We start from the raw sequence: 22,909 nt of genomic DNA on the forward strand, positions 1-22,909 counted from the left end.
TTCCAAATTTCTACTATAAAAAAAACTTTAAAGATGGATGTTTCTGTTTGCTGCAATGAGTGCATCAACCATTGTAAGGCAATGTTGACCATATCATTTTCCCCAATGCACTTGCAAACAAGTTGAACTTATTTCTAGAGGACAAGAAATGCAACAGTGCTGGCTATTATATAAGTATTGTCTCTAGTAGGTACAATGCTTTTGATTTGCTACACGTAAATGATTTAAAATGATTTCAGCATGTTAGAATCAGTATACTTCAGGGCTACTTGTACAAATGTAACTTGCACCTCTTCTATACATCAGTCTCATTTTCCTTGTAATGAAATGTTGCAAAATGCACACATATTACATTCATTCTTAACATGATGTCAATTAGATGTCTGATTATTCTTCCAGTAGCACTATGTAATGGTCTACACCATGATGTTGGAACAAAATGGAATTAGACAAATGTAACCAGTAGGGTCTTGTGACATACAATGACCACACTCCTGGTAAAAAAAGGGTAAGGCCAAAATTTTCCCTTTCCACTTTTTGTGAAAAGATTATTACCAGTACACAAAAAATGTCACTCGTCACATGTAAGACTTAATGGTATTTACTCCTATATCTTTTTACATCACTTTCAATGTAACCAATTCATCTTAAGTGCAGTATCACTACATCTACAGATCAGATCAGCTATTTTTTATTTACAAGCACAAGAATGAATTTTCCCTTGTGTGGTATTTCTAAAAATGCCTCTGCCCCTGAGGGATTGCCAAAAAGTTGGTCTTATTTGGACTATCACCATGGACCTGTGGACCGTGGAACATAGTAACTATGGGTTGACTCATTTTCTAACACTAGGGACATTATCAGCCTTTCACATTTAAACACTACTCTATATTGAATTTTAAAGTATAGTTGATCCAAAGCTTTAATCATTCAATGTTCCTCGCATGACAACAGTACAGCAATATAACCAAGCCCTCTGATGCATCCTAGGTTCCACACACATGGACTGTATTCAACACTGCACTATTCACTTGGTACTACTGCTGTGGGAATGGGTTCTGCTAGACGTTGAAAAATACACACAAACCGTAAAGAAATTTTAAATGAGGACTCTGAACATAAATGCACATTTTAAACTTAAAGACTGATTTTAAGTTATTTCAAATCTTGCACAAAACTGGGTATTATAAACATATGACCTGAAGTATAACCTGAATAAATGGCCATTCTAAGATCAGTTTTGCTTGTGATTAAAAGTCACATATTTTCAGTGATGCATGTTCTGAGAAATCTCATGGTCTAAAGTTTACTACTTAAGTCTTCTACATACGCTACAGCCATCATGCGATCCATGTCAGGTCTGATCTGCATGCAGGAAGATCTGAGGCTGTGATCTGGTGAAAACAATCCATGATCCAGCCACTCTGCAACTCTCAATGTATGTTTTCAGATAACTATCATTTTAAATCTCACAAAGCCAACAACTCTCTACAATCAGACTTCTGACAATCAGACTTTTCAACAATTAGCATATATATATATATATATTGATAAACTAACAACCATAGCATAGCCAATACCACCTTCCCATTGCTTAACTTTTCTAAATTGTAATTAAGAGAGAAAAAGCTTTCTGATTTGCAGATGGGACCAACACACTGACATTTTTACTGCTTTTCTTAAAAATGCTTTGATGAGCCAAAATTCCCAGATGTTTTTATTTGTTGTTGCTTTGAATTGGGGTCAACCTTCTTGAAAAGCAAGTTAGAGATGTGCAATGAGCCAAAAAAGTGGCACAATGTCTAGAAATATTCTGTGCCAACATTCACCTCTCAAACTTTACCATACAAATTTCCAGGCATGTACATGTACTCACCCATCTTTTAAATGATACAGCAGTCCATATAAAACATGTTGATCAGAACAGATATATGTAAGGGGGACACTTCTAATTGCATTTTTATATGAATTGTGAACTGAACATTTTGCATACAGTCTTCATTGGTATACTAGGAAAAAAAAACATGTACCATGTTCATCACTTTTGAGTTGAGGGTGAAATGTTGAGCACTATGCCTTTTGCCCATTTTCTACAGTGCTGTGCCAAGTGACAACCTGGAGGATTCTCCATTTTCTGTCTACTGTTTTGAATGCTTAGATTCTGTTTTAGTTGCTACATTACTGAGTGTGACTGACAAACACAACTTGGGAAAATTGTAAGAAACAAACATGCAAAACTAGTACTATCATTTCAATTTGGCTCTTGGGATTTTGAAAATTCCTTAAGGATATCCTACTGGCTATCACTTAAAATCACAGCACAGAAAAACTCCAACCACACATGCTTCTCTACAGCCAGGTGTAGTAGTTTACAAGATTCTGCACTTTTTCTTTTTCCTGGGGACCTTGGGTGGACACAGCACAGCACGGATGGCTTCGTCAAAAACTGTCTTCAGTCCTTTCTGGGTCAGAGCAGAGCATTCCAGATACTTCACAGCACCTAGAAGACACGGATAGAAATGGGTCAACTAGGGTTATACATGTATATGTACTCAAACATTTTCAGGTGCAAGAACAGAACTTGGACCTACATAAAGCCTCTACCAGGCTCTACCAATTGGCAGTGTAATAGTAGAAATTGGACAAATAGACTCAACAGTATGCTTGGGGAGTCAGCCAGTTTGGCACAATCTACACAGAGATATCTGAAAGCTGATAGCTTGTCGCCGACAGCTTTTTTCAGCGTCTAGATGGAACTGCAGATATCGCCGTCAAGATGTCGTCAAAATTTCCCCCGAAAGGTGCGTAGTATTCGTCCGTTAGCTTAGCAGGGGTCCCCGACAACTTCCGCGCGCATGTATATGACAAAGCTGGTCAGTGTCGTCATTCCTGATATTCTCATGTTTAAAATCACGCTAGTAAGATACAGAGAGAATCTAGAGAGAACATAATAAGAAATGTCATGAGCAGAAATGCTGACAGTCACAGTCTGACACCATTTTGAAAATCGAGCCATGTGTTATGACTGCAATCCAATCCTGCCCCTTACGGTCTAGATCCCTCCCGACATCTCCGCAGATGTCGGGAAAAATTGTGTCTAGATTGGGCCTTATTTCCTCCCCTAGTGTGCTATTGACTCTATTTGTCTACTTTCTATCATTAGACCACCGATCCGCGGAGCCTGGTAGAGGCTACTTCATGCAAATGTAAACAAGTGAAACCAACTATTTGTGTCTTATTTCCCTTACAGATGTAGCTAAATGTCTTTGTTAGACTAAGTGGTACATTTTCATCTTTGTATGAAGATCTACACATGACAAATCCCAAAGCAAAAAGTATTCATTTTTTTACTTTTCACCTGCAAAACTGTCATCTTTGGTCTGAAATATGTTGACCAATAGTGTCTTAGTTTGTTCAGGTGGGCCACACCATCTGATTTGTTGTTTCTCAGATTTTGCCACCCCAATTCTCCCGATTTGAAAACAAAAAAATAGGCAAACCTCGCATTGACAAAATTTCACTGCCTCTCTTCTCTCAAATTAACTATGGGTCTCAAATTCCAGTAGCTGTACGTGCCTACTTTGGACGGTACATTTATCATTTTTCTTCAAACTTTGGACTTTGCCCACCTGGGACCCTCTAAATATTGAAAGTTTAGGCTTTCCTGTCTATATTTCCCGGGGATTTTTGCACACTATTCGCTATTTTTCGGCAATTCGACATTGATTTTTAATGATAACTTGCTGGAAATCCTGGTAAGATTGGCTTGTGTTTTGGCGACAGAAATATTGCCGAAAACGTCCGCATCATTTTCAAGGATGTATCAACCTTGATTATTGACAATAACTGCAATGAAATCTCTGTAAAATCTGCGTGCTTTGAGTTGCCTTTTGACGACGACGCCCAAACAAACAACATGTGCACCTAGGTAAGCATTTTGGAACAATCTTGAAGAAGTTGTCCCAGTTACTTACTGATCTCCTTGCACATAGACAGGCCCTGTGGGTAGGTGATGGGAGCCAGCTTCTTCTCCCGAAGCTTCTCAATGGTCTCCTTGTCGTCGCGCAGGTCCAGCTTGGTCCCCACCAGGATGATGGGTGTGTTGGGACAGTGGTGGGAGACCTCAGGGTACCACTGGAAAAGTCATGAGGAATCAATGGATGATCATATCTGAATGAAATAATGACAGCCTTTGTCGTAGTCCAATAAGTGGCATAAGTACAGGTCATCAAAAATATGTCACTATTGTACACAGAGAATAAAACACACAGTAAAGCGTATGTCAGCATGCTATAACGTATCTAAGATATGCACAGGGTACATGCTGTAACGACAGTTACATGAATCATAGCGTAACCATAACCAGGGCTCAAACTTCATTTTATGGCGACACCTCAAGGGAGAGCCAAATGGTATATTATGGTGTTCAGTCTGCAAAAATTCTAGGAATTGTACAGGAATGCTGGTCCAAAGGAATGTTTGGAATTCCAGTCAGCTATAGAGACTACACATACTGCTTCTTATCTTATTCATACACTTCAGGGCTCGAAATTCATTTTTGGGATTAGGTGCACCGGTGCACCCAGCTTAAAAAATTGGTTGCACCTAAAAATTTGGGGTGCACCACTTAAATTCAAGTAATAACCTAATAATAAAACTTAGTTACAACTTACGAGCTATCAAATTCTTAAACAAGTACTATGACAGACATTTTTATTATCTTTCTAAAACTTAGATGTCAAGAATATGATGTAAACTAGTATACTTTGATATCTTTACATACATAAACCTTAGAAAATATTTGGGTGAACCCTGTGCACCCACAGAAAATAATTGTGTGCACAGCTCTAATTTTGGGTGCACCTGGGTGCACATGCACCCAGTATTTTGAGCCCTGCACTTACTGCATTGGTTCCAAACCTGCAAAAGCACATCTAGACAATTTACAGCATATCTTCGTAATGTAACACAATAAGAGTCTAGCTCCTGTTCAAAGCAGCTAATTTTCAAACCAACATGGCAGAGCTCCCATGAATCTGAAGCACCGGGCAGGTTTTACAGCTCTTATTAGCAAATTCAGACAAGAAAAGACATAAAGCTTTACACTAACATTACAAACAAAGTATAGACTACGGCATGTGGGTGTTGCCGCCACTGGATGATATCAGAGTATGGACAGGCATGACACAAAGTGAAACAATGTAATAAACCGAAAACGAGAAGGGTGGGGAAAAGCTGTTTGCCAGATCTTCTATGGTGCGCCAATCAACAGATTTTCTGTGGTGCACCAATGGTAAAAAATAGTAGACTAAGGGATAGGTGATATAAGAGTAGCCTGAATTTAGTCTGAATTTTTTCAGCATGGGAAATTGCATGCTGTTCATATTTTTCTCTGTAATTCTTGTGTTTTGCTGCAAATTCGCATTATTTGTTCCTTTAACATGGCTTACCTTGGCACGGACATTCTCAAAGGATGCAGGGCTGATGAGGGAGAAACAGATCAGGAAAACATCCTGGAACACAATGGCAACAAACTCAGACAAGTAATATGTTCAACAGACACTAGATGGCGCTATTTACACACAATTACAAGATCATACCATTCATAGCCATCTTGTACAAACCCAACATTTTTTACTTGCTATTACTATCTATCTTCTACTACGACGGGACATCTTCAATACACTTATTGTATATGAGGAGTCCCTTTCTTAGACTTAAGTTACAAACATGTAAAACGAATGGCTCAACAATATGGTTTCATGTCAAAAAGTAACAATAAAAAATATATGAATTTATATTTCATATATTGCATCAGGGCTCTATGTAGCTTGAAATTTTGTGATCCCAATCCCCATTTGGTGTTATTGACAACACAACGCCTGCCATTGGCAAGCAAAATAGTACCCTACTGCACTACTTTCACAACAGCAAGCATTTTGTACACCTAATAAAATTTTAGAAAGCAAACCAACCATAATTCACCCCCTACAACTGTTACCACACAATAAGATAGGTTTCAGTTCTTCGTCTCCAATAGGTCAATTTACTTGTTACTAGCTATATTCTACTAAGAGGAAGAGGAGAGCATGTTGGCCACATTATTTATATCGTGCTGACTTAAATCATTGAAATGTAAGTTTAAGCACACATTTATAATCTTACACTTCAATTCAGGTCCTATATCATTGTTGAAAGATTTTTACCAGGGAAGTTACTTACTGCTACAAATAATCATCTAAGAGAGGACTGATTAACACTTTGCAACATCCACAGTATCACAGCAGGTTACTTCACATCTGCTGGGTTTAAAGGTCATAGGACTGTACTAACTCACAATTCAACTTTCTCCCTTTTCCCATTAAATCTATCAAAAGAATCTGCATGAAGGAATCAACATGTGCCAATGTCACATCTACTGTGAGGAAACAAATGAAATGAAAGAGTAACTCACAGTCTGAGGATAGGACAGTGGGCGTAACCTGTCGTAGTCCTCTTGCCCGGCGGTATCCCACAGTCCCAGGTTGATGGGCTTGCCGTCCACCATCACGTTTGCCGAGTAGTTGTCAAACACGGTAGGAATGTACTCGCCCGGAAAGGCGTTGGTCGTGTAGCTGATCAGCAGGCATGTTTTACCCACAGCGCTGGAGGGAACGGTGAAAGATGTTTTCTTCATACCATTACTTACTATACATTGAACAGTATGACGATGTATGGTTGGAGGCGACTGTTTGGGCCCTCTGTAGCACCCTTGCCAAGTTACTATTAGGTGGTTTCCAATTGGCTGTTCATAAAGGCACTGTTTATTCCTATGCAGTATGTGGCCATAGGACAGTGCTATGGCAAACCCCTGTGAACACTCAATTTTCTCCTTACAGCGCAACTAAATCACCACAAACTAAAATTCATTTACAGTATGTAGCATCCAAATGTTACTAAGATCCTTGACAGTCATGTAACGTACACATCTTACAAGTCCCCAAAACGCATAAGACTGACTTTGTGGAACACACGTATACGATAACAATTACAACTCAGCATCTATAAGTATCTGTATCTCATTCTGTATCTACAGGTATATAGCTTGTATAAGCGCACTTCAGCGTAACACACCAGCTTCACAGGCACGCGGCGCGGTATCAGCTGGTTATATTACAGTAACACTGAACGACCCGTCACACCTGACTTTTGCACATCTATCTGCAAGAGTTCTTTAAAACTATCCAGGGAAGATGACCCATATTGTGCTTGATGATAAGAAATTCCACTCTATGATAGTTCGGGGAAAATACAAATTTCGGAACAGTAAAAAAGTCTCTCCATTGATTATCATTTGTACTAGCCATATCACCATATTTTCTATCTGGTCATGAACTTCATAGGGTCAGAATGATCCAAAAGGCTGTTTTGGTCTTTTATTTTCATAGTAAGGGCGCAGTCACATAGGTCCAATGACCAAAATCAGTTCAGAACGAACAGTCGCTACCCTGTAGAGTTAACAATATCTGTCACTATTTAAGTGATTTTCAAGTAATTTGAGTTACATGTTAAATTTTCACGCTTAAAAAAGTTTGCTATTTGCGCATGAAACAATCTGCTTGAGAAAAGGTTGAATGAAGCTTATAGATCTTATAGAAAAGCCGCAAGTTGTTATAATTCACAACCTTATACTACTAACTTTTCCTTGTATCTCTGACAAATTTGAGTAATATTGTATTTGTAATGTCCATGGTATGTAAATTAACCTCTTCCCGAGGGACCTAAAAATCAGAAATTTTTCAACCCAAAAATTGAGGTAATAATCAAATTTTTCTGCCTTAAAAGTCTTCAATGCACATTTTGTAACATGTTTCCTGAATCTGTCATGTTTTGTCATGCGCAAATTGTTCACGAGCATGCGCAAATTTTTCACGCGCAGAAAACCTGTTCCCGTCCAGATTTAGTTGCTTTTGATTCAAATTTCTAGCAAGTAGGTCTGGGTAGGCTGTTAGTCACGCTTGTGTGGCAGAATCTCCAGGGACCAGTGTTTACAAGTTGCAACATGCAACACGATGACGATGCTGGTAAATGTTGTTGAATATTCCAAATACCTGTATAAGGGTATTCAGAAATAAAAACACACAAAAATTTAATTCAAACACTACAAAGATAAACCGTGTTGTTGATTGAATCATTGACCAGACCCGCCAACACTATCATGCCATACGGGCAGCGGTGGTTTGCTAGCAGAATTCTTATGCACAAATATAATTTTTAAGCTCATAAACTCAAATGTTTGGTTTAAATATGTAGGGAACACATATGCACACATATTATTTGACTTCCGTGATGTTTCACCTGGTAATGTGTGGTAATTTGTGTGGTAATGTGTCTTTGACCCCATGACGAGGACAAAATGACCAGATAGGACGTCAGGTTTTTCGATTTGAATACTGAACAACTGCGGATTCTTTTGAAGATTCATCATTTTCACCAGTTGCATGTTCTCATTGCAAATATTCCAATCACAAACCAGTAAAGCCACATGTATTTCATTAGTTGAGAAACAGACCTACTGTCTACAGGCCATGTTACAATTTGCACTAAGCTACAGTATTTGGTTACTACTAATCAAGTCAATACAACCAGACTGGTACGGTATTTTGGTTTCTTAAGAAACACCACCGTTTCAATCATTCCCCATTTGACATTTTCCATGGCTAACTGGGAACGGAAGGCCACCATTTTGGGCGGAAGTACATCACGTAGAATTGGCCACAGCTGGAAAATTTCCTTGAGTTCCTTCCGGAGCTTCAGGTTGTCCAACAAGTTAGAATAATTTCCTGGTAGCGATCAGAAAGAATATGCTGCATCACCTACATCACACACTGACCCTAACCCTCAAGACATTAACTGCTCGATCTATAGATTATCAGGGTAAAACGGAATCCGTTACTCTAGTCTAGCAAAATTCTGTCGAATAAAATAAATTTGTCAAGCCTGCATACACAAGTTGGACGCATTTCCTCTTTTGTACCGGGGCCCCATTTTCCATTCCAGGAAAATTCCATACTAACAAATGACTCTATTAACTTACCCGTCGCCGACAACAACACATTTGATGGCCTGCATTGTCCTTGTTTTAGAGAAAACTCTGTTTTCTTCAACAGGAGGAAAAGTCCAAACCCCGGGCAGAAACAGACAGGTTTGATGATGATGATCAATATGGCGGTCAGAGTTGACCCGACACACCCAGACCGTACCAAGTTCAACACATTCGAAAACTTATTACTTTTGCAAAATATAGACAACAACAGGGCATTATAATCCATTTTAATTCAACTTATCACTTAATGGTATAACGATTAACTCGTTTATGTGTCGCTGTAACAGTTCTAATCGAGTTTTATTGTGTAAGCCCCCTGATGTTGAGTAGACGCTTCCAATATCCTGTAAATGACATCAGCTTTTTGGTCTCACCACAGAGTTTTTTCAAAGGGAAAGTGTGGGCGCCGTGTTGGATGGGCAACAAATTACGCAGGTACTAACGGTACTACTAGTAAGTGGTCAACATTGTGCATAAGCTTATTCAGTTAAAAGCACTGGAAAACAGGTACCGAGACAAGGTTCACCAGAATACCAGTGCTGAGGGACACACTGAGTGTGTCGATAGCCTGTTTAGGCTATTGGCACACTCAGTGTGGCGATAGCCTGTTTAGGCTATTGACACACCCAGTGCTAGAAACCACTAAAATGAGGAAATCTTACGATTATATTTGACAATCAACACTCTGAAAAATACAAATGGCATCCTGTGTCCATTATCAACCCAAAATACGATCTTTTTCACGTGTTTACGGCACAATTTTAAACATCGGAATCTGCTATCATATAGGGTGCTGTTGTTGTTGTTGTTGTTGTCCTCGTTTAACGTCTATTATTTCGCTAGACGTGGTCTCTTGGTGCTAGTTTTACTGTCACCGCATGTGATCATGGCAGCCATGTTGGATCGGTTCGGAACACGTTTTCAGCTGTGTTTACCGACGAATTCCTGCCGTATTGGAGAATTTGCGGCCTCAAAACTTATATCACTAAGGAAGCGAAGTTATAGTTGTTGTTTTACCTCCATTATTTTTAATGTCAAAGAAATATTCTTCCGAGTCGCTGCCGATAGCGCCGGAACCACACGGCCGAAAATTATGACATGTTTTGTGGTCAGTGTTATTTTTGGTTTATGACGTTAACAGAAACTTTAAAAGTTGTTTATATATAAAATATTCTTATATCAAATGGATGTTTAAAAAGGGACAAGAAAAATTGAAAAAAAAAAATTACAAAAACTCTGGCGCGGACTCGAACCGGGTCGGAGCTGCTGTCACGAATTCCCGGGTCCAACACTCTATCCACTACGCTACGTCAAACATACACAACGAAGGTTGTATTAACAGGTATCCAAATGCAGGGCATAACTTCAATACGTCCGTTCATTCCAAGATTCAAAGATTCCAATGTCTAATCTTCCGAACAACGTCTAATCAACTATTGCTTGTGTAAAATATTGCCGGAAAGGCATGTTACAAGCTCTGATTGGCTGACTGGCATCTCGGTGTGTCAATAGCCTGTTTGGCTATTGGCACACTGAGTGTGTCAATAGCCACAGCGAAATGTTAAAACTAGTCTGGCAAGGATGGTAGGCGGTACTTGAACCCCACTGTTATGGGTTTGCCAATGACGGTAAATAATTTGTTTTGTACAAAGAGCGAGGCTGTAGCCTGTAGGCTATTGACACACTCAGTTTATTATCAAGCTTGTGTCCACAAAATAAACCAAAAACAAGAAAACTGTGTCACAAAAGCCAAGTATGATGTGTGCATATGTGTTCCCTGCATATATAAATCCAACATTTTGTAGTTTATGAGCTTAGAATTTATATCTATGCCTAAAAATTCCACCAGCAAACCGCCGCAAGCCCCGCGCGGCATAATATTAAATCGCTGGTGGGCCGGGCCGGGTCAATAACATCAACAACACGGCGCGCCTCGACACGGTAAATTTTATAATATTTGCAACATCTTGCCGTGGTTTATCGTCATATCGCCACGTAAAACTTGTCCGAGTTTAGTTGCTTTTGATTCTAACCAGTCTAGCAGATCGGTCTGGGTACTTAGTCACGCTAGTGCGGCACAATCTCCAGAGCCCAGCTGCAGGTTTTACAAGTTACACATTTCGACGACAACGCTGGTAAATGTTGTTGAATGTTCCACCTACTATACGTGTATTTAAAAAAAAATTTTTTTTGAGAATAAAACACTACAAAGATTAACCGTGTTGTCAATGATATTGACCCGGCCCGCTAGCGCTATCATTTTTTATATGATAACAGTGTACAAAATACCACTTGCACATTGCAACCACATTTTGCTTTGTGCAACTTACTTCTGAACTCAGGTTGCACAGGGCACAACTTAGATTTTGAGCATTTTGAGTTTCAATTTACTTGAAACAGACATGCTTATAAGTACAGTCAAACCTGCCCGAGCGACCACCTCTTCTCAGCGACCACCTGGCCATTTCGACCACTTTTTCTCGGTCCCGATTTATTTTCCCATTGACGTAAGCATTAAACGACCTTTTCTCAACGACCACCTGGCCAACGCGACCGCGACCGGCCCAAATTGGGACCCATAACGACCGCATCATTTTCAAAATTGAGGTTTTCATCGATTTTTGATGATAACTAGCACAATTTTGTGCCGAAATCGGCCAGTTTTCGTCGGATTTGGGGGTTAAATTTACAGTTTACAGTGTGTCAACAGTGTGCCTGTTGTATTTGAGATTAAAGACCTCGCTTCTTTGCGTGCGTGCAGTGTGCTTGCTTTATGCCATTAAGCACAATGGAAACCATTTATACTTTACATCGGGCATGTTTTGAGTCGATACTCTTCTCAGCGACCACCTGTCCAAATCGACCGTTTTTTTCCGGTCCCCCGGGTGGTCGTCTTGGGCAGGTTTGATTGTAATATGATAGTAAAAGGAGATGTATTTATGTATGTTCATGTACTTTTTTTTCTTCAGAAATTAGTAAATTGTAGGTGGTGCAACTTGAAATTCAGTTGTGCAACCCGTAACTTTTAGCCCCAGGTTGCACACTGTGCAACCTGACTCAGAGAAGTATTTTGTACACTGTGATATCGTTGGTCAGGCCGCTGTGTTTAGTGCATTCACACAGTAACAAGTAAGAAATTGACGAGCAGATATGTCCGAACTGTCTGTAGCCACCACGCATCAACTCATGATGCAAGTGAACGATTGATTGATTGATTTGTCATTATGTCTGAACAGTGCTTGAAGTTTGAGTTACACTTGTATTTAAAACTTGTGACACAGTGGCTCAATGAGACAAATTGATCTGATTTAAGACTGTCAATTACAAGATGATGTGCATGTTCTTTTCCGTAGGACGTAGACAGCCTATTTTGATTTTGAATAGAGTCCTGGCTGTAGTCATAAACATCAACCATATTTTCATTTTATATGTAGCAAGGCAACCAAATCTTGCATGATTGCCTTCATCGATTTTAGTGTAGTGCGTAGGGTATTTTTCTGAATTCAGCATAAAGCAGTGTGGAGATACACATGAAAACCTTCTTTAATTGTAAATTGTGTACCATAAAATTGATGTATCTTTTAGAACATGTTGTATTTTTGGGGAGATCATCATCACTACATGTGATTTGAAAGCGTATGGCTGAGCATGTTAACACCAATCTGGAAAGTCAGCTTGATATAATGTTTACGACAGACGTGTTGAGCCGTGGTTCAACACTTAACAGGTGTGGGAGGAGAAAAGTTCAAATGAAGTTGTTGGATATTATTGAATGATATTTGTTTGCATGCAAAAGATGTCCTGGCTGTAGTCAGTATGCATGTACCGTATTTTATCGACTGAGCTATGCGCCCCAATTAAAGAATGCACCCCTGATTCAGGCACTTAGTCACAGACAAATCTGTGGGACTCAAATGTTTAATCAAGATCGATTCCTTTCTCTAATAAAACCAAACATGTCAACTCGGTAGAATCAGGCCCAGGTTCATATTCAGATCTGAACATAAAACCTCTGGACCTAAGCCTGGACCAGATTAATATAAGCAGAACTGGTATCCACCCCTAATGCTCAAACAATCCCTAATGCTCAAACAATCTCAAATGTAGATGGACGACACACCTGTTACAAAGCGTCGGCATCTACATGCACATGTTCCCAACAGCCCAGTGCCATTACAGCGAGATGACCGTTTTTCACCCTCGGAAGGGGACTCTCTCAAAGGGTGCGTTACGTTATTCCATTTGTAAAATTATGAGAAAAGGATGATAATTTTCCCCGCACATTTTTGCACATTTTCACGATTCTTATTGCACTGTGTTAGCATTGATGGTTATGAGAATTCTGGAACAAGTTGAAGTGTAATTTCCAACACCAAAATTGGACTTACCGTACCCAAATTTTTGCCTGATCAGCAGTAGTCTTTGTCAAGGAATGAAAAATCCACTGCTGCTGTGACGTCACGTATATGCAGATAGAGAATAGCACAAAATTTTTGGTCGTCCGACAATGACATCCAACAAAGTCATCCGTCAGCTTTCTGTTCACACCCACGGACCCCGGACTGCCACTGCGCCCGTTGCTCTCGACATTGTAAAAAAGAACTGGGAACTCCGCATTGACCACAACACCCTGTGACATGTGCATTTTGGACAAACTAAATTTGTGGTGAAAAATGTTCTATCACTAGTGCTGTTACAGATGATGACTTAATAAGTTTGCATGAAAATGCTATTAGCCACTTCTTTGTATATCATTTACATAATATTAAGACAAAATTGCTTGGTGAAGGTATCACAGGTTGTGGAACATACTAGTATCTATTAGGTAAATGTATCCAGGTAATAGTTGTTGACTTTACACTGCACAACCATTAACCAAGGAGCTTTATTCAAATTAAAGCTTCTTGCTTTAACTAGCATTAGTCATAATTGTATACATTCATTTTGTGGCGTTTCTAAGGATAAGATACTTTACAATTGGCTCAAGTCTTGTTCTACATGTTGATAGCATCGCTCTTTGTTTTGTATGGTCAGGCTGCGGTGTGGCCACCTACTGACATTCCGCAAAACTGCACTGTTGGTGGGAGTCCTGGTGGTGCTGTACAATGAGGTCCTGGTGTACTACATCAATAAGACCAGCTGGAAACTCCCTCCTGGTTTCTCACAGTTCAGGGAAGATGACCAGATAGTGCGACTTATCATTGCAGGGGATCCACAAATTCAGGTGAATAGAGTCAGCTGGTCAAGGGTAATGCAATATTCCATTTCATCAATAAACTACTGGGGTTCTATTGATTTCAGTACAAAGCTTGAAAGTGTGGAAATGCTGGGGATATTGTTGAATGTGCTAGCCTGAGAACAATAGGGGCACAGAAGTGTTCATTTGAAAGGTGTTCATTTGAAAGGAGACATTCATGGGAAACATTCTGCTCAGCTAGGTGCAACCAAAACATTTCTAGTTTCCACCTGCAAACACAGGCATCTGCATGTTGCCAGTAGTGGAATGAGTGATTGACATTGGTTCCTCATATATAATGGGTGCATTTCAAGTTAGTTTCATTGTATCAAGGCATTTTTAGGTTTTAGAAGACAATGGGAGGAATTATACAACCACGTAGACTGATTTGATTATGGATGACTGTTTATTTTTCTATAACTAAGAACAGTTATTATATATTATATATTATTATCATTATTTAGGTTTTCGGAAAACCGGTCACATGGTAAGTACTTCCTGGAGATGGTTCACGATTAAGCGTGCTTCAATGTGACTTCAAGCATGTCTGTGGGTCTGTGTGGGTTTTAGACCTACATGTGAGCCTACCATCTCTGATGATGTTGTTTGTGTTGTCAGGGTTACCAGTATGAAGTTGGAGGGTTTGTGGGTTGGATCACCAGGTTGGACTCTGATCGGTACCTCAGTAAGACCTTCCATCTACTGTTGGACATGGTCCAGCCTGATGCTGTCATCTTCCTGGGAGACTTAGAAGATGAAGGGAGTGTTGCCTCTGATGAGGAATACTCCGACTATGTCCAGAGATTCTACCAAATATTTCACGTCCCAACAGAGACAAAGGTATGGTCTATTTATATTTCAATCCATACATGGATTGAAATAAATATTGTTTTTTGTCATGTTTCTCCTAACTTCTTCTTCTTACGTCTTTTCTCTCCTGATGGAGTGCTGACTAGCTGTATGTCTGTTGTAGCTGATTCTCCTTGCTGGGGACAATGACATCGGAGGTGAGGGTGCCGATGTGATCACACAGGAGAAGATGCTGAGATTTGAGAAGAATTTTGCACCGCTAAATGAGGTGGTGCGAGTCAAGAATGTGGACTTCATCAAGGTAATTCTGTGTTCCTTTTGTTTTCATATTCTCAGTCCTGTTCACACTTGTGCATGTAATCTATGACCATGCTGCACAATGATGGGTCAAAGTAAAGTAGATTTTTATAGACAGTCCCCCTTCCCCAAATGCAAGAATGGACGGGCTCTTCTGTAACACCCCTATCTATGCAAAATGGGCTGGTCTATGTGGCCCATTTTCCATTCCTAGTGCTAGCGCGGGGCAAAATATAGTTTTTGGCCTAAAATGACCAAAACAACTATCTATAAAGTAATTTTTAGGGACCAATTAGATAAAAGTGAAAAAATTCTTGGGTATTTGCTATCTCTACGTACCTCCATGCCAAATTTCAGCTCATTTGGCCCCAAAATGAAAAAGTTGAATCCATTAATTTTGAAGATCTGGCAGTCGAAGAAGGAGAAGAAGAAGAAAAACAACAAAATACCAGTATTTCAATCTAAATGTATCTTGGATTGATATTTAAAAATACTACATCAATAAGACCAGTGTTCTGATCATGTGACTATAAAGAAGCTATCTGATTGGTTTATCAGCAGTATGTGCCCCTGGAATGGCTTTTTTTAAGGTCTGCAATAGTAAAACCTATATGATTTTTCTTGGGACTAAATTTTTTTCCAAATCGGAAAAAAAGGGCCGGGAAATCCGAGAAGCAACAAATTCGATTGGTGTGGCCTAATAATCAATAAATAGTAATTGTAAGCTGGATATATGTCCTTATAGGCCCCAAACTGAAGAATGTTGCAACAGACAATGTTTCCCCCAAATTCCAATTTCTTATATCTTTGTATTTTACCACCTGGCAGGTGAATCTGGTTACTCCATACCAGGAAGTACCTGCAGTTCCCCAGACCCAGCTGGTGTCCCAGCTGTCTGCACCTGTCAGGGTGCTCTTGTCACATGTCACTCTAAATGCCGCTCGACTACAGACTGCTGCTAAGGTGAGTTCAAAGTCATTACGTATGGCACATTGGAAAACATCATTTCTTGTCAACAAATGTTAGTATTTTCTAATTTGTGAAACATTTTAAGATTGGGCCGTTAACGTTATAGCAAATGAAGTCCTGTAAGAATTGAATTTACAGTTTACTAAGCTCTTGAATTGTTCTTCAGATCCTTGGGAGCTTTATGCCACAATATGCTTTTTCTGCACATTTTCACAAGGTAAGGACTTTATTTCCATAATGTTGCTTGCAAAATGTGTTTGTTTTGTCAGTAGAACATCATGCAAAGTAGATCCTGGCACCAAGGCTGTCCGTGAAATTTGTGTCAAAGGTGAGAGGTTCTCACAGAACTCTGCGTTAAACCTCGGCACAGTTTGTGTCTGATATACTGTACATCAGAGCACCGGAGGTAGTGGTATTATGATCGACTACACTTTGTATCCAGTTCCATTTTCAGGTTATCTCCTTAAGTAATTTCATCAGGTTAGTAGGATATAGGATATATGAGAATTCTTGTACACAACCAGGTTTGAATGCTTGGTTATCAAGGTTTTTCTGTATTCTGAGTACTTGAGTGACTTAGACCCAATCTAGACACAGTTTATATAGATATAGATACAATAACAGGACGTAGCGCTGGACACGCAAGGTCTCATTGATGTATTACTCTGAGTGTGTACTCTAAAAGAGATCTGAGCGGTGAGAAATTTCCTTTTATCCAGCTGAACTGATCTCAAAAGTTAGATTGGTGAAAGCTTGTTTGTAACTGAAGAAATTAGCAGGTAAAGTTTGGAGGCTGTGTGCTACATGTTGGTCGTAGGTACGCAGATTGTTTATTAACTGTAGTTTGTAATTGCTATAAACAAAAAAACGTATGGATTCTTGTCATTGGCAATTTTTCCCCATTATATAGAGTAAATGTGCTCAACATAGAAGGAAAATCTGCTGTAGCTTCATTATGAACTCGACGGTGTAAAACATGTATCATAACATAGAAGTCTATTGGAATAAAAAACTCATCAATGAGACCTTAAAGAAAATTCATGACACCCACAAACCATTTTATTGCCACAACAGTGATGACTGTTTCACCCACATACTCTCAATTTTTAGATTACCATGATAACTTTAGTGATGGAGTATTTCTGTTTTGCAGTATGAGAGGACAGCTTTCGACATTACCAGAATAATGAAAAGTGCTGGACTGCCTTACTCAGCTGACCTGGGCAGGAAGCAGCTGGTCACACAGGAGATTCAGGTGCCCACCTGCAGCTACAGGATGGGAACAGCTGAAATTGGGTACATAGTGGTCACTATAGGTGAGTTACACAGTGGTATGGATAGATTTCATCATTGATGACTTAATGATTAATCAAATGATAACTGAATAATTAATGAAAACAACTTGTTTTGCCAAACTTTCCCTTTCGCACACTCGCAACAATTTTAGGGCTACCAGAGGATGTAATCCATATAATCAAATCGATATGGCCTTACATGGTGTAATAGTTCTACAGCAGTGGTAACGTTATAATATATTCCACTGTTTCATAATCCTGAGGGTCAGAAAAGGCCTCAATAATACAATATTTTAAGAGCTTCATCAGGTAGATTAATGGATATTGGAGTTTTCAAACACCAGCCAACAGTTCAGTAGTCCTGATCTGCTTAGCTACAACTCACTGCTAGGTGGCGCTTCTGCAAGAAGAATGTGTTCTCAGACATGGCTAAGCTTGGCTCACCCTCATCACCCAGGTTCATGACTGGTCAGTTACATGTACATCTACATGTTAGGTGCGTCTTATTACTTTGGACCGGGATTCCTCTCACCAGAAACATGAAGTACGTCGTGATATCATTACCCTGACGATGTTGACAGAAGGACTACTGAAACGTTTGTAGTTAAGAGCAATTTTGAGTGTATAACAATATGGCAGAGATGACTGCTTCGCTTTATACTGTAGCTTAAAGTAAACCAGTCAGTCTAGTCGTGGTGAACATAACTGATGGTCACCAAAACCTCCGCTCTTGAAAAACGTGGTTGTAAATAAAGAACTTTCTTCATCCTGATGAAAATATTGACGAAGGTTTTGCAAGAATGTTTTGTATACCCCGAGCATTTTTTCTCACACCAGTTACTCCAACTAAAATGTAAAAGAAATGGTCTGGTAGTCCAGCTACATATGACCATCAGTAATGCTCTATTTCCTAATAATGTGTTGTAACTACAGACCAAGCCGGTGAGATGAGTTCCTCCGTAGTGTGGCTGCCACGGCGATACGTGAACCTTGGCGTGTACGTGGTCTACCTGATCATGGTGGTCCTCACCTGGCTCATCCAGCAAGTCTGCCTCCCATCCAAACGACATCACATGACAGGATTATGACACCAGTACCTGAAGCTGAATGTTAATATCTGTTTAAAGACTATAATCTAGTTATTTTCTCTGGGAAAGGAGGGTCACCTCCTGACGGGAGATTTTTTAAATGATATCCGAGTTGGCTGTTCACAGTTGTATCTCACGATCGGATCAGTGGATCGTTATGTACTTTTGCACAGTAATATGTCACTCCCCCCCCCTACATAAGCCATGTTTCCATCATCTGTCGATTGGTCTATTCAGTCCTGTCTTTGTCAACATCATGCATATATAATCATGTAAAAGCAAAAGTTATCCAACTGATCCACAGTATTAGAACGATTTCAGTCCATTCCAAGTCACCAAGAGGGTTTTTGAAAGATATTTGCATAAGTTTGAACTATTTTAGATAGAAGAATATTTTAGTCACAAGAGTTAGATAAAGTTTGAACATGACTTTGAATGTATCTCAGCGGTCGAAATACTACCTGCATATGCAGGTTAGTGCAGGTAAAATTGGAGCTGTGCAGGTATTTCTGGTGTCTACCTGCACCTAACCTGCACTGGTCCATGTACTGGGGTTTATATATAAATGTCATATGTTGGTGTATATGTTTTGTTACCAGCTTGATTGTATATTTATTTATTTTATTAAGATTACCACCTGTAAAGTATAAAAGAAAATGTACAATGTAGCATCTTAGTATGACTCATACTTCCTAAATTCAGAGTGGTGCAGGTAAAATTTGTCTGGTGCAGGTAATTTTCAATGTTACCTGCACCAGTGCTGGTATGAGGAAAAAAGTGTTTTGAGCCCTGTATCTATAACATGTTATATGTTGAAAACATGAAAGTAACATTACAAACATCTGTTTTTATACACTGACAGAACATGTTCTGACCATTCGCATCATTTTGGAAATTGTTACCCGATATTGCCTCATAGCAGTAGGTGATATCTGGGCTCCACTTTCTGCTTCATATATTTTAAGATTTTAGCTGGACATTTGTGGCTTTTTTGTGATAAGCCATCTATGCATGGCAGACAGACATAATTCCCTGTACTTGGGGATGTTTGCATTGCACCCCTCCCAACCCACTGACTTAGTTACAAAATGTTGCATCATATTAGCACATGTTAGACCAAAATGGTGAATCTATGTTGGAACAGTTTAGAACCTACTACCAATAATTTATTTCATGTTAGAAATGTTTGGAAAATGTTGAAATATGGTTGGACATATTGAGAAAGTCAAACAAAGGTTAGAAACTGTTCAAGCAGTTACTTATCTCAGATTGTTTTAAAAGTTTCAAAAATGTTAGAACAAAAGGCAATAAACACAATTGTGTACATGGTAATAAGAAATTGACTCTCTCTACGTGATTACAATAATCATTATACTACATATTAGAACAAATCGTCTCACAGGTGTGTATGGCAACATGACACGCTTTTCGCGTGCTCAAACTCATGGCACTACAACTCTAGTTGCCAGAGAGTGCTAAAGATCTGATGACTTAAAGTTTAAACATTTGTTTAATGTACATACTTGTATGAGGAATACATCCATACTGTTCATGAGCCCTTCATATTCCATGTTATAATCAGCAAACGCTGTGAGACATTTTCGTGAATGTACCTTACAATTTTGTGCTCTGCAGACAGTATTCCCTAACTTGACACGGTTTTGTAATTTTGCTCTCTTGGGAAGTTGGTGATGAATGCAAGTAAACATAAATAAACAATGATTTGTTTATATATTAGACTACTTTAACAGTAAAATACAAATCTGTGGGACTGAAAGGTAAAATTGAAAAAAAACTGAAATAAGATATGCACCAATAAATTCAAGTTTTGCACCAATAAATTCAAGTTTTCCCCAGGTTATTTTGCATAGATCCCCACTGTCATTGTCTCTACAAAATTGTGAATTGCCTGCTGCAACTAATAAAAATTACTGAGAATGAACTTGTAGAACAAGTCACCTAGTACATCTAGTTGAGTTTGGATCAGAGTTTGTCCTAGGACAGATTCCAATTGCAATCTGTACTACACATGTACTAGTAGTAGAATCACAGATTGTCCTAGGACCGATCGCGATCAATGCAAATGACCTCATTTGCATAATTAATGAGAAAATGAACGTGTTGACGGATCGTCATGATTTTTGGTATGTAGATAGCCTAAGTGAAGACCTGCATAATGAGATACTAATTATGCAAATCGACAGCTAACATGCATAATCAATGAGGAAAGTTTATAAATCCATTGCATTCCATGATAGGACTTTAAAGCTTGTCACATATAATCATAATCATAATTAATAAGAAACTAGAGTTCGGCGACCTCATGCCTCCATGAAATATTTAGAGCTTTTTTAAATTTATGCAAATGACTTTTTTCATGATTTATGCATGGTGATGTTCATCATACACATACACATGTCACAAGTATAAAATTCCCATCATTAAACATTAAGCGGCTTTGCAATTTTCGCATATATTATGCAAATCAGTTCCTCATTAGCTTATTTGGTATCTGCTTATGTTCCATCTATCATAATTAACATGTAGCATTTATTGAAGTCCACTTATTGAAAACAATGGAATCATACAATTTCCTCCTTAATTATGCAAATTAAGCCCTCATTGCATAACATCTATATAGTTATGAACATCTTTGCCTAAGCTACCTGCATGCCTAAAATGAAGGCAATCTGTCGTTCCTTTCTGCAGTTATCCTCTTTAGAGTGTATTGACAAAAGCGCCCCTGCAGTTCCACAATTAAATGTTTGGGGGATGAAACTTGCCCCACTTTGTCATGACGCTAAAAGCTATCTATCACCTAAATGTCAAGACCATAGCATGTCTGGAACAAGAGATACATTGAAAAAACTGCCATGATAGAATATTCTCGTTAATTATGCAAATGTATTCCTATTTTGCATAATCAGTTCCTTATCTTGTACAACATTGTCTAAGGTACCTGCATACCAAAAATCATGAAAATCCCTTGTTCCCTTCTTGAGATATCCTGTTCAGAAGTTTTTGACAAAAATGCCCCTGCCATCCCAAAACTAGCCGCTAAGGGGTCCCAAACTTATGTCACTTCTTTCTGAGCATAATAGCTATCTAACACTCAAAAATCGTGACCATAGCATGTTCAGAACACCGAGATAGCAAAACCGAAAGTTGCGCTGCAGTACCAAGGAGAAACCGCTAGGGGGCCCTAAATCTAATCATTTCCAGCTTTCATCACACACTACCAACACTCCAAGTATGAAACCAATCCACCCAGCCGTTCTTGAGTTATCTTGTTGACAGACAGACAGACAGACAGACAAACGCTACTGAAACTAGAGTTCGGCGACCTCATACCTCCATGAAAATTTAGAGCTTTTGTAAATTTCATGCAATTGACTAACACATTAACATAATTTATGCGTGGTGTTGTTCATCATTGACTAACGTACACATGTCACAAGTATAAAATTCCAATCATTAGACATAAAGCGGCTTTGCAATTTTTACATAGATTATGCATAAATTATGCAAATAAGTTCCTCATTACCATATTTGGTATCTGCTTATATTCCATCTATCATAATTAATAAGTGTTACATTTATTGAAGTCCAGTTATTGCTAATAATGGTATTATACAATTTCCTCACTAATTATGCAAATAAGGTCCTCATTTGCATAACATGTATATCATTATGAACACCTTTGCCTAAGCTACCTGCACCCCTAAAATGATGCCAATCCGTCAATCCTTTCTGCAGTTATCCTCTTTGGAATGTCTTGACAAAAACGCCCCTGCAGTTCCAAAATTATATGTTAGGGGGCTGAAATCTGCCCCGCTTTGTCATGACACTGCAAGCTATCTACCACCCAAATGTCAAGACTATATCATGTCCGGGACAAGAGATACATTGAAAAAACTGCTATGATAGAATATTCTCATTAATTATGCAAATTTACTCCTATTTTGCATAATTAATATCTTATCTTGTACAACATTGTCTAAGGTACCTACATACCAAAAATCATGAAAATCCATTGTTCCCTTCTTGAGTTATCGTCTTCAGAAGTTTTTGACAAAAATGCCCCTGCTATCCCAAACCTAGTTGGTAGGGGGCCAACACTATGTCACTT

The 22,909-nt window shown here is 38.9% G+C and overlaps 2 protein-coding genes across 3 annotated transcripts in view; one reads left to right on the forward strand and one right to left on the reverse strand.

The window, feature by feature from the left end:
• LOC118428683 (ras-related C3 botulinum toxin substrate 1) overlaps nt 1-9,248 on the reverse strand; it is a 12,730-nt gene extending 3,482 nt beyond the window's left edge. Inside the window, exons 1-5 of the mRNA XM_035838815.1 lie at nt 9,077-9,248; nt 6,455-6,644; nt 5,451-5,513; nt 3,975-4,134; nt 27-2,500 (exon numbers count right to left, since the gene is read on the reverse strand). Of these exons, the coding sequence (XP_035694708.1) occupies nt 2,370-2,500; nt 3,975-4,134; nt 5,451-5,513; nt 6,455-6,644; nt 9,077-9,111 (579 nt within the window). The 5' untranslated portion in view covers nt 9,112-9,248 and the 3' untranslated portion in view covers nt 27-2,369. The remainder of the gene's footprint in view (nt 1-26; nt 2,501-3,974; nt 4,135-5,450; nt 5,514-6,454; nt 6,645-9,076) is intronic.
• A 153-nt stretch (nt 9,249-9,401) lies between these two features.
• On the forward strand, nt 9,402-20,502 carry LOC118428682 (metallophosphoesterase 1 homolog). Of its 2 annotated transcripts, XM_035838813.1 has the most exons (9): nt 9,402-9,520; nt 13,193-13,308; nt 14,120-14,309; nt 14,940-15,161; nt 15,295-15,432; nt 16,257-16,391; nt 16,564-16,614; nt 17,551-17,713; nt 18,626-20,502. In XM_035838813.1, the coding sequence occupies exons 2-9, from the start codon at nt 13,193-13,195 to the stop codon at nt 18,778-18,780; spliced, it is 1,170 nt and encodes a 389-aa protein (XP_035694706.1). In that variant the 5' UTR covers nt 9,402-9,520; the 3' UTR covers nt 18,781-20,502. The 2 variants fall into 2 exon arrangements, with proteins under 2 accessions (XP_035694706.1, XP_035694707.1); XM_035838814.1 differs by lacking the exon at nt 13,193-13,308 and having other exon boundaries at nt 9,431-9,520.
• The last annotated feature ends 2,407 nt before the right edge of the window (nt 20,503-22,909 follow it).

The sequence above is a fragment of the Branchiostoma floridae genome, chromosome 13 (genome assembly GCF_000003815.2).
Source record: "Branchiostoma floridae strain S238N-H82 chromosome 13, Bfl_VNyyK, whole genome shotgun sequence".
In the NCBI taxonomy this organism is placed as follows: Eukaryota; Metazoa; Chordata; class Leptocardii; order Amphioxiformes; family Branchiostomatidae; genus Branchiostoma; species Branchiostoma floridae.